This window comes from Trachurus trachurus (assembly GCF_905171665.1).
Source record: "Trachurus trachurus genome assembly, chromosome: 14".
NCBI classification, from domain to species: domain Eukaryota; kingdom Metazoa; phylum Chordata; class Actinopteri; order Carangiformes; family Carangidae; genus Trachurus; species Trachurus trachurus.
Genome location: NC_139903.1, coordinates 15,018,488 through 15,031,489, shown reverse-complemented (window position 1 = coordinate 15,031,489; position 13,002 = coordinate 15,018,488). Strand labels below are relative to the sequence as shown.

Here is a 13,002-nt window from a genome sequence, read left to right as displayed (position 1 = left end):
TATTTGTCTCCCCAAACAAACCTCTGAACTACACTTTATACTGTAGATACTATATTTAGATTGGTGGGATAGATATGTGGGACAGTAGGCACTCACATACACATCCATCCGCCCATTGTCTAGGAAATTTATGGTTGACAATCAACAACTGTGCATGTCTTTGGATTGTGGGAGGAAGCCAGAGTACCCTGATTGAGAACATGAAAAACTCCACCCAGAAAGGAATCAAACCAAAAACCCTCTTGCTAAGAGGTTGCCTCTCGCATACACATGGCTCCTCATCTTAGATCTAGTTAAGCCTGTGAATATACTCATTTGTCCAGGTCATAGTTATCTATGACCAACTCACTATTTAGTCGCCTGGACATTTTGAAATTCATGGACTTAGTTGATTACATTACAATACAAACCATGTACAAAGCAAAAAATAAACTTCTTCCTCAAGATAAGATAATAATTAAATTAGATAATATATTAAAATGAAGGATTCCAGTTATAACCTGAGAAGACCACTATTATGAGAAACCAAAGACTCGAACTACTGTAAAAAATCACTGTCTTTAGAGGGGTTAACATCTGGAATAATTGTCCTGAAAATATTAAATTATGCTGTACTCTAGTCAGCTTTAAAAAACTTTATAAGAACATAATTTCTCGTTACAGTATGGAAAATTAAGTTCAATGATTTTGTACTATTTTGGGTTATGCGCTGTGTACAATTCTTTATTTTGTTGTGATCAGAAATTTAAGTGTACTGATTAATTTCAAATGTCTGTGATCTGATCCTATTGTATTAATGCGTATATATATATATTATTTTTTATTATTTTATTTTAATTTTTTAAGGTAAAAGGGGTAGGGGTATATAAGCTTTGGCTTCAACCTACACCCTTTCGGTTATATAAGCTTGATATACCGAAATAAATAAATTCATTCATTCATTCATTCATTCATTCATTCATTCATTCATCTCAAGGAAATTTAAATCGAATGCAACTGGACTTGGTTATTTGTCTAGGAAGATGTTTCACCTCTCATCCAAGAGGCTTCATCAGTTCATGTACGCATCTGACCTGGCTGGGACTGGTCCAACTATCTGGTGTGGAGATGGAGATACAGGTATTTAACCACTGGAACCCTTTGTGCTCCATGTGCCAACGACAGTCGTTTGAGTGACTGTCTTTGGTGGAAAGTTGGTTTTGACTTCGTTAGTGCCCTATTGTGTTATAACGGCAGTCGTTTGAGTGACAGGAGGCCATTTGTGAACAGTTGTTTTTCTTTGAGGCTAGATTACTGGGAAGGGATGAAAGGGCAGCATTAGGTGATGTCTCAGACGACCTCCTCCTCTGTTGAGAGATGGTTTTAGCCTCAAAGAAAAACAACTGTTCACAAATGGCCTCCTGTGACTCCAACAACTGTCGTTATAACACAATAGGACACTAACGAAGTCAAAACCAACTTTCCACCAAAGACTGTCGTTGACACATGGAGCACAAAGGGTTCCAGTGACATCATCGGTCTTGTGAACGCCCCCACAGAGGTTAAATACCTGTATCTCCACACCAGATAGTTGGACCAGTCCCAGCCTGGTCAGATGCGAGCATGAACTGATGAAGCCTCTTGGATGAGAGGTGAAACGTCTTCATAGACAAATAACCAAGTCCAGTTGCATTCGATTTAAATTTCCTTGAGATAACTTAGATCTAGTTATTCCCCATCTGTCCACTAGGCGGCCTCAGAGGGCTTCATTCATGCACTTGCACAGCCTGGTTGCTGCAACATGTCCAGCCCCAGTTTTGTTCCAGTCTGCTTGTGCTTTTTCATAAGTCTCAGTGTTTCGCTTCTCTGGTGTTGACAGCAAGTTCCAACTTAATTTTAATAAAGACAGTCGTGTCCATGAATTAAGCTCAAACTAATACTTGCTCAGTTTACCACTACTATTTGAATCAGAAACAATAGGCTATTTCCACAAGACATACATTGATATTTATGCATCTAAACTGCTGCATTCTGGTACATACTGTAGTGAAACACAACAATACACTCATCATCATTTATCATTTATTGTTGTGTGATTGTGTGAGCACTGACCTCAGTTGTAGACAGCCTCTTGTCACCATTGTCACTGCCAATCCCAGAGTCAGGCCCGTGATTCTTACTGGGATAAAAATCTTCCATGCTAGAAATGTACAAAAATTCATTTGTATTTTTCTTTGTTCAGTTAATGGTAAAGATGCTATTAGATACCATTATATCATTTGAATTAAGATGTGCTTACCTATCTGTAAGTGGCTGTGGAAGGCAGCGTTTGCCGAGGGAGGGGAGGTCCAGGGTGTCGGGCTTCTTGTCCATTCTACACGCCTGGATGTTCAGGTACTTGAATATGTGCACTTTGCCCTTGAGACAAATCTGAAATAAAAATGTTCACAGAGTGTCTCTTTAGTCCGAGTTAGGGGTTGCTGTACATTCATCCACTAGAGGGTGCAGTTGCGCCAGGTTTATTGAGAATGTGAGCGAAATGACAACCTGCCAAGTGAAGTCAACCACATGCAGGAAACCCACAAAACCTATTTCTGCTGTCTGCCTTCCACCACATAGAGGCTTCACATCAACGTCATTTGCACAGGCCCGGTCTTGAAATGAATGGCCGTACCTGAGCGGGTGGTGACTGCATAGGATTGTTGTCTAGGATGATGTGCTGCAGCTGCCTGAGCTTCCTGTAAGCTGGAGGAATCTCTGTGATCTTATTGCAGGAGAAGTCGAGCCGGATGAGAGGCAGGTCAGCCAGCTCTGGAAGGAAACACATGAGAGGAGTTTGATAAAGCACTTTTGTTAAATGTGATGCACTGCTACCAGCACGCGGAGAACACAGCGTATGATTTGTTATCGTGCTGAGATGCCATCACTGTACCATGTCACAACTTTAAGAGATATGCAGACTATATGTCACTGTTATTTCTGCTCTGCCAACAAACATAAGGGTGTGATCATGTTACACTTTGTACTTTTACAGAACAGTGGAGATTTGTAACCAGAAAGCACAAAAACTATATGTATATTAAATTCAGAGTGAGAGACAAAATCAAAGTGAGTCTTCTCATCTTCAGAAATGCTTCAGCTCCTTTACATGGTACGTCATGGTGATTGGCTGCACCAAATAACTTGATGGTTGACACAAAACAAAGCATGAGCACACCTAATTCTTATCTGCGATGTGGTGGCATGTTGCCAAAACTGTCAAACTTAACGACGAAATGCCTCATTAACATGGTGACAAACTGACCCTCAGGCAGCATGTGGAGACAGTTCTTCCTGATGTTGAGTTCTCGTAAGGCGTGAAGCCTCCCAACCTGAGCTGGCAGCACCTGGATTTCATTACAGCTCACATCCTGCAAGGGGAGGCAGAGTGTTGGGAATGAGATTGCCCTGGCTGTGTAATATACAGCTCTGGAAAAAAATTAAGAGACCACTCCCAAAATGACCAGTTTCTCTGGTTTTACCATTTATAGGTATGTGTTTGAGTAAAATCTAAAAACTACAACATTTCTCCCAAAATTGAAAAAAAAAAAATTGTCATTTAGAGCTTTTATTGGCCAATGACTAAACTAGTCTAAATAACAAAAATATCAAGTCTTTTCAGACCTTGAATAATAATAATAATAATAATAATAATAATAATAATAATAATAATAATAATAATAATAATAATAATAATAATAATAATAATAATAATAATAATAATAATAATGCAAAGAAAACATGTTCATACTTATTCCTAAAGAACACAACAAGAATATTTTAACTCAGGAAAAGAAAATAATGACTGTCATACATGTAGAGATGCTTTTAAGAAACATTTGTGAAAGTGGTCTCTAACATGTTATCTTTGCATTATTATTATTATTCAAGGTCTGAAAAGACTTGATATTTTTGTTATTTAGACTAGTTTAGTCATTAGCCAATAAAAGCTCTAAATGACAATGACTAACCCTAACCCTTTTTCAATTTTGGGAGAAATGTTGTCGGTAGTTGATAGAATAAAACAAAACAAAAAATTATTTAATTTTACTCAAACACATACCTATAAATAGTAAAACCAGAGAAACTGATCATTTTGGGAGTGGTCTCTTAATTTTTTCCAGAGCTGTATATATAAGTTCATATGTACTGGCGTAAACACACTCCTCACCAGCTCCATCAACTCTTTGGCTTTGCCGATCTCTTCTGGGATGGACACAAGCTTGTTGTTGCTCACGAGCAGAACTTTGAGGGGGAGGTTGAACAGGTATTTTGGCAGAACTGACAGGAGATTTCGACTATGGAGAAAGACAAAGCAGTGACCTAGTTTTAAAAAGGAACAGAAGCATGTAACAGTGAGTATCTGCTGATTGGGAATTGAGTTTCAGCAGAAGAGGAAATGCTTCTCTTTCATGTAAGCATTTTCACCCTGTTAGCGTAAGGAAAGGGGAATAAGCGCCTCCTGAGAGTTATGAAACCAAACTCACATTAACATTTCAAACTGAAAGTATAGTGTTCACAGGGACCCACCTGATGTCAAGATAAGTCAGTATCTGCAGATTGATGATGGCCTCTGGGATGCACTTGATGCAGTTGTGGTAGAGATTGAGCGACTCGAGGGGGGCGAACAGACACACCTCCGGAGGGATTTCTGTGAGGCGATTCTTGGACAAGTCTGCAAGGTGGAGAAAGAGAAGCTGCTGAAATGTGTTCACCTTAAATATATAGGAGATATACATGTTAACTTTGCAATATCTGGGCACCGTCCATTATGCTTCTTTTATATGGCACAGGCTTCGAAGACAGATCGATATGTTTCCGTTACGGAGCAGTGGGCAGCGTCTTGATTGAACGCTGGGTCTAAGATTACACCGGTGTCTCGGGCCTCGAAGTTTTGAGTGCTACTGGCAGTGTAATATGTCAGTATTTCCAGGATCGATCTCACTGGGAGTGGCACAGTAATGGCTTTACATTTGTAGGAATGGGTGGAAAGTGTCAGAGCTCAGCTCACATCACATTGTCTCTTTTTATTGAGAGATCAGCTGCAAGTGACAGAAGATAATCACCAAATGGTTAGAAAAGAAGGAGATTTGAGCAAATCACTGTGCAGCAGAGTGGGAGGTTGTCTATAGCACTGGGCACTCGGAATATTGTACTTAAATTGAATGATCATTTTTGATTTTTGTATACAACTTAAGTTAGTGCACACATACTGTATATATCATATTAACATATATTTAGCTATTAGCAATGCAATGTGTGCTAAACATGAGAAAAGATCATCTTCTTATATGTATCAGGTTTGCCAGTGACTTAGACACACTGATGCTATAAACTAAATGTTAAGACCAGCAGGGCAGTAATCACAGAGAACAGGTGAAGCTGTAATGTCATTACAGTTCTGCATTTGGTCACAAGAGGCAGCAACTTTGACCCGACGATGCTGCTTGAGGGAAAATTGTAATCCATTCAAAAGCTGCTGAGACATCTCACGTAAAAGGATAAATGTCAACCTCGTGGTGGAGCAGGACGAAAAGTCATGGGATCACCAAAGTCACTAGACTGACTCCATCCTCTAAACGACAGGAATATCTGCACCAAATATCATGATAAAAAATATCTAAAAGTAAAGACACAGAAGGTATTTACTTACTAATTAAAACCTGACAATAACACGTGTTGTACTTTACCACTGAAGCCAAAAACCTGCATTAACCGGGTTCTATTCTGCAACAATAATATGAATGAAGTACCTCTTCTGGTCAGTGAATTTGAGCATAGCCCTTACATCTGCATCTGCCTCTCATGATAAAATATTTAGATACTGGCTCTCTTGGCCGAGAACGCTAACATGAAGGAGACATCAAACAGACACTGGTGATGGTGAAGCTCAGGACTCAGCTGTTTGTCCTCCTTTTCCCCATTCATATAAATCTTAAAGCAATTTACAGCTGGATCCTCAATGTTTTCTTTGGCATCTGATTTCAAATAAATCTTTAAGTCTAGACGCCGTCAGCTCTTTAACTGGAGTCTGTACTGGGCCCAGAGAAAACAAACAACACACTGATGATTTTGCAGTTCTTACAGGCAAACTAGTGCTGAGACTACAAATGCAACATATCCCTAAAAGGTTGGAGTGAAGAAACAACTGCAGGTGAGCCAAACCAAACATCTGGACATTTTGTAAGGGCAGAGTGAAGAGATTTGACATCTCATAATGTGTTCAAATTCAAAATGGAAAGGGCTCATCCTGTGAAGCATGAACACACTCAATAAATCATCATATTCATCACCCAACAGGCTAGTGCACGTTCTGGAAGTCTACATTTTCTGCATGTCTGCGTGAGTCAGAGTTGAAGCACACTATCCGTCAAGGTTCCTGAAACACTCGCACAGCCGAAGAAGATATTTCCTCACACACACTTGCACGCACACAAATGCGCACTATACTTATCTGTCCCTGTCTTTCTATTCTTTTAAATATAACCTGACACATACGTTTAAACGGGTAACACAAGGATGCACGGGCACCAAGACTACCTTACATCGTACTGAATTCACCTTCAGACATGTATTGATTCAGCAGCTGCTAATTGATGTGTGTGTGTGTGTGTGTGTGTGTGTGTGTGTGTGTGTGTGTGTGTGTGTGTGTGTGTGTGTGTGTGTGTGTGTGTGTATACTCTTGTCTCCTAAATAATCTCTGGGTGACATGGTAATTAGAGACCCACTATATGTGAGGAGCTGCACAGCTACAGATAAACACAGCAGGCTTTCTATTATTCTGTCCCACCTCACTGGAGTGCTAGGAGAAGGACACACTAAACACACTAACACACCCTTTCATCCCATTAATGCATGCAATTACATATAGCTACCACCCTGCATTAAACAACTAAGCGGGTGGGAATGGGCCTCACTGAAAGCAAACACTCACAACCCTACTGTTAAGACATTTCTGTTTTCTGTGGATTAGCAGCATAAAAAAAATACACAAAATGTCATACGAGTATTTCCCTTCATTTTAGTATATGTATGCAGATATGTCAGCCTCTAATCCCCACTCCCTGAGGTTACAGGATGTCACGAAGAGAGCAAAACTATGCATGTGTCTGTGTTTAAATAGACGGTAATTTCTGACAAGCTTTAAATGACTAGACAGGCCTCACTCTGTAGCTGTGGTCTGAGCTCTGACAGCAGCCAATAAGCAGAAGTGAGAAGCAGACCACGAGACAGTCAGCAGCACAAAGGAAAAGAAGTCGAGAGGTTAAGGGAAACAGAAATTACAACATGAGGAGAGACCAAAGCTGAGGTCACAGGGTATAGTTGTTTCCCATTAAGAGTAAATTCTGCCTCTCCCTGAGGCTTGGGCCTGGATGCTGTAACCCAGCTGTACACAGACCACTCCCCCCCCACACACACACCCTCACCCTCACCCCACCACAACTGGGGATTCTTGGGTAGCAGTGGTGGAATAATGTGGGTTGATCGGAGACGGGGATGGGTGGAGAGAGTCTTTGTGAGCCTGTCCATCTCCACCCTCCACATCTCCCTCCTCCAACCCATGCAGGCTGTACACCATCTGCGGCCCACAGTGGGTTTTTTATCCACCTGCTGGTTGAACTAGAGCTCCCGCAGGACAAGGCCAGCCAGGCAGACGCGCAGTCTACCGCCGAGGTTCCACTCTGCTGCACTGCCCCCCCCCCCCCCCCCCCCCCCCCCCCGCACCAGATCAGCAATCTATTCCTTTTTATGGGAAGTGCAGATGATGTCTGGATATGTCCTCCCATGACACAGCAAACTCTACTAATAGACATCCTGCAGAGTGCTGGAGCAAATAACAGTCTCTGTCTCCACTGTGAGCTGCTGCACAGGGATTTGGAACAGGAGATGTTATACTGTTTATGACATTGCCATTCAAAAATATCAACCTGGCATCAGCTTCATACAACAAAACAAAGATATGACTGTTTACAAGACATCTCACTCTCAAGTAGAAAAACAGCACAGAAATAGGTATGAAGTAACAATACTCTTAAAGATCTTTGCTGCAGCGATCTCCAGTGTAGTAACAAGGTTCAGTTAAATGAAAGGAGAGACAGAACAGAACAAAAGCATGATTAATTAGGGTTAATTATTTGCCCCCTGCAGCAGATGAGGCCACAGTTTCTGGATGGCAGATTTTGGGTGTGGTCATGGGGCCCGGAGCAGGCGAGCACCTTCTGTGGGGATTTAAGTGTTTGATGGTCGCTCAGCTAGGTGCTCCTGCTATCAATCTGCGCCTGGAGATATCCTAATGGGATTCCTCATTAGGTGTGAAGGAGCCATTTAAAGACAGCCGCCAGTTTCCCCTTTGCACCTTTGACCCCAAACATGTCTGACTGAAGTGAATGACATGAATGAAAAATAAATGTGACTCATGTTTTGCATTGTGAATGAAGAAGCTGTAAACTACATGCAAAGTTCCACACAGAGACCCCGCCTGCTAACTACGTTGTGAAATAATATGGCAGTCAAATGAAAACAGTGTGTTCAGACATTTCCCATTTCATTTGCAGGGAAGTTCTAACTTAATGATTGCAGGTTACCTTTCAGGTTGAATAATGATTTAGTCATTGCCAGTGGTACATGCAGTAGCTACCTCTGATGAGGAACTTATCTCCTCTTCATATCAACTTGAATACTTTTTAAATCAGTAACACACACAAAAACATATTGTAGACAAAAATATTGCTCTGCTCTTTTTAAAATGGTTAAATGCAAGTCATAGCCCTAAAATAAACCATAAAAACCACGCTACTTTACAAATAATTGTGTTTTTTTCACTCTCAAGCTTCTTTCAGTTTTCTGACTTGTAAGGAACAGGTCACTTTTTGTTTCCCATGCAGCTCTTGAAATACCACAGGTTTCTGGCCTAAGAATCTCCAGATCTCTTTTTCATTTCTTAGGAAGCTTATTTATGTGGTACACTGTGGACAGTGTCAAAAAAAGAGATCCCTATCTATCACATTTGTAAACATGCAGGCTTGTTACTGCAGGGAATAATCTCCAGTTACTAAGACACCTTTCTCAACAGCCTCTACCCAGGAACGCACATAAATCATTGGACAGATGCATGATTTGAAATTTCTGCTGTAAAACAAAAAATCCTTTCTTGCTATAAACTCTCCAATGGTATTCAAAATCATCATTTTATTCTTTCTTGTTTACCCTGCAAATATGTAACAGTGCTATTTTTTAATAAGATTAAACTCGCTGACAGGTATGCATATGTCTTGTCTAGACGTGCAGCAGCACATTTACAAGGACCCTGAGGGAAGAAACACCATCAGGAATGCGCTTTCTCTCAGCCTACGCTCATGTAGCTGTGATCACTCAAAAATATAAAAAAAACCCTCAAAGGATGCATTCTGCACGTTCTAGATTTTGTCTCTTGTGTGCAAAGACAGCAGTTCTTTTGAGTAGTCTCCCTAAAAAGCATCTGCTCTTCAGTCATGGCTGAACCAAGTACAAGAAGTTAAGAGCAGTGATGTGTTTTCAGCTGTCAAACCTCTTGATGCCTTTTCAAATGGGTCAGCCTGCAATAAGCTTGAACTGTACACTGGTTGATCATAAAATCCAGGAGTGCTACCTTGGTACTTACGTCCTTGTGGGCAGTTTGTCCTTCACAAGGCGTCTTGAAGAACCAAACCTCTGAAGAATGCGGCAACAAAGACACATTCACATCATGTGAAATTCACTATGTGCTTCACACAATCAAGTGAAGTGTGTAAAATGTTCATTTTGCCACCTGTTTCAACCAGCTCTGGACACCACACTAAGGAAGTCTGGACGTGATCCACAGCTTTTAATTTGTTCTTGGCTGTCAAATCACTAACACATGCACCAGCCAGCTAGTGAGAAAAATCACACCCCTTATCTTTCCTTTGACCTCACGTTCTGTTGCTTTGAAGTAGTATTTGGCTGTTAAATACTGCACCAAACCCCTCATTGACAACACAACCAAGGACAAGAGGGTGAAAGATTTGTATTGTGATGACAGATTTTTTGCGGTCTCGCACAAGGGAAAACAAACTAAAACCACAATCTCCTGCACGACCCATATTCTTAAGTAGATTGTAAATAAATCATTATGTTCTCTCAGAAACCAAACAAAGTTGTGGGTTTAAAAATGAGTTTGTTTACTGGCTGCCGTACAGCAGCTGCATGAGCCTCCTGCTGTCTGCACTTTGTTGGATGTCTGAGAGGAATGCACACATGTAAACACACTGGATGCACATCACACTGTCTAATATACAGTGTGTGTGTGTGTGTGTGTGTGTGTTTGTCCCCTGGGGAGCAGAGTAATAGCAGGCAGGGACATGCTGGAATATGAACCTGAACATCTGCCCAGGTTGATGCACTGCTCCTCGGCCCCTCTCCAAGGTCAGAGCAGCGGCTCCCAGCTCTTGCACTTTCCCATGGGAAAACAAACTGACTGGAGACAAACTGCCAGTAGCACACAGCAAACAGACACCCTGGTGTGAGCAAGCCTCAGACTCTACAACAGTCGCTGCTCATTAGTCTGATGGAGACCACACATTTTAGACCATGTTCTATGCATGAACCCTATTTTCATCTCTAAAACCAACATGGTATGGACTGAAATTATAATATCAGTTGATTTATGGTGAGGTGAAAGATGGCTACTTGACGGGTCCATATTTAAAGATTCCTCCAGTGTTGCTCACCCTGAGGTTTCTCCGATTTTTCCCTGTTAAAAGGGTTTCCATGGAGTTTTTCCTCAGTCGATGTGAGGGTCTAAGGACAGAGGATGTTGTTACGATGCCATGTAAAGCCCTTTGAGACAAACTGTTTGTAAAAACGGGCTATACAAATAAAATTGCCTTGCCTTGCCTTGCCTTGCCTTGCCTTGCCTTGCCTTGCCTTGCCTTGCCTTGCCTCGTACATACTGTATATGAGGAGATAAAATGTAAAGACACAACCAAACTAAACTATTTAATTGTCCGGGTCAACAAATGGTTAACCTGATACCACCGGAAAACAATGCACCCAAAATAACAAGGGACCTGTTCTTCAACCTTTTTGATGACAGTAATAACTCAAGTCTGTTTTGACAGGTGACGCTGGCACAAATATAAAGAAACTTGTCTTTTAGTTTAGGTAATATAAAGCCTGTAGTAGCACACGGTTGCAGCTAAAGTCCAAACTAATTTTGTGTCAGATGCTATTGCCATGATATGGGGATCCTAAATGTATTTGTATAGACAGAATCAGCTCAATAGACTTAGAGATTTCAGAGCAAAATTAAACTTAAAGCACTGGTACCAAAGTGTCCCATACAAGTGGGACGGTCTATTTAAAGGAACGCTGTCTTTAAAAATGTTACCAAACTGCATCTTCATCTAATGTTTAATGGCTTGAGAGGGTCAATACTTAGAAGTTAACTTCAGTTCAAACACACTGACAAACAAACTGTCAAACAGAGAGAACTGAGAAAGAACTGGTTTTGTCTTCGATTCAGGGGAAATAGCTTTATTAAATATGAATGAACTTGTCTTTTATTCCGTTTGAAAGGCTTTCACATGTGATTGATCCAGCGATGACACAGAAATGTAAAGGCGATACGCACACTTACAAAAGCTTTTTCTTTTCATAGACAGAGATTGCCGCTGATGTGAAAATGGCACTGCGTGATGTTGATCTCTCTTTGCACATTTGAAAGTGAGACCTGGCACTGGCACGCCTTTTATTCGAAGCATCGAAATTAAGACGTGGGAAGACGAGTGAGAAGACTGCAGCATTCACTCTAGATGGATTCATCCCAATCCAACCATGAGAACAAAGGTGTGACAGACATGTAGTGTCTATCTCCCTTGGTTACAGTCAATGTGCAATATCTGAAAATCCTATGCACAACGTTTTTTTTTTTTTTAAATAAATTTGAACCTTTATCACGTTTTAGACAGAGATAAGCTGATCTTATCATTTGCAGAGTATATCATAACAAGTGCCTACATTCACTGTCTATAAACAGTGCATACTAACTTCCTGTTGCACCTGTCTCTCTCCAGGAAACTGGCCCTGTGTTTATTATTTAGGGTTTCAGCTCTCGAACACAGGTCAGTCCCTGTCTTTATACATCTGGAGAAAAAACAACAACATTCAGCACTCATGTCTACAATATGTGTAATGATGATACGGACAAGAGTCTACAGCCCAGCTTATTATAAGATATCATGATTTACCCTACCACAAGTATTTTAACTGTATATAATGTATTAAATTGTCAATTTTCCAGATGGGTAGGATTTTCTCTGATTTGGAAAAACTGTCTGGGTGTGAAGAGGTACCAAAATCCTTGAGCAGAAAATTTTAATCCCCAGGGGTTGGGGCTCTCCAACGAAGCAGCGGCTTGCCGTAGTAGCACCATATGGTATGTGGACCCCTCCTCAGAGGAGACTACGATTCTCTAGATCCAGTATCATCTAGTCCATGATAATGACTGAGTAGGACACCAATTAAATTTCAGTTTCAGTACTATTCATCCAAATTACCTACAATGTCTGTACATCTTCATACATACATAGGCTATGGGTTTGTTGAAGTAAAATGGGGTCCTTTATGTGTAAAACTTAAGAGGAGCCCTTTTCTATAAATTAGTATGTATGGCCTGACCCTGATAACACAGCCTTGAGAAAACGTGAGAGTAATACTGACCCACTGACTGACCTGGCCAGAACAAGACTGGCAATCATTCTCTAACCAGCTCTTACAAAAAAAAACCCCAAAAACAACTCAATATTTAAATGCATGAGGAGAGTTCAGATTTTTTTAAAAGCTTTAAACCAAAGAAGCCAAAAGCAGCCCAATGTGTTTCTCCTTTCTGACAGATTCTGGGATTCTGGGTTATATGGGCATTGCATGCACCTAGGCAGGCATGCAGGAAGGCAGGCAAGCAGGGGGGTGAGGCTGCAAGTACCCTGC

General features: G+C 40.9%; 1 protein-coding gene across 1 annotated transcript in view; it reads right to left on the bottom strand.

The window, feature by feature from the left end:
- Positions 1-13,002, bottom strand: part of lrch2 (leucine-rich repeats and calponin homology (CH) domain containing 2) — a gene marked incomplete at its 3' end in the record, with an annotated part of 37,690 nt that overhangs the window by 23,831 nt on the left and 857 nt on the right. The window contains exons 2-7 of the mRNA XM_083986066.1: positions 4,549-4,693; positions 4,190-4,316; positions 3,284-3,389; positions 2,654-2,790; positions 2,279-2,409; positions 2,092-2,179 (exon numbers count right to left, since the gene is read on the bottom strand). Coding sequence (XP_083842192.1) covers positions 2,092-2,179; positions 2,279-2,409; positions 2,654-2,790; positions 3,284-3,389; positions 4,190-4,316; positions 4,549-4,693 — 734 coding nt within the window. The remainder of the gene's footprint in view (positions 1-2,091; positions 2,180-2,278; positions 2,410-2,653; positions 2,791-3,283; positions 3,390-4,189; positions 4,317-4,548; positions 4,694-13,002) is intronic.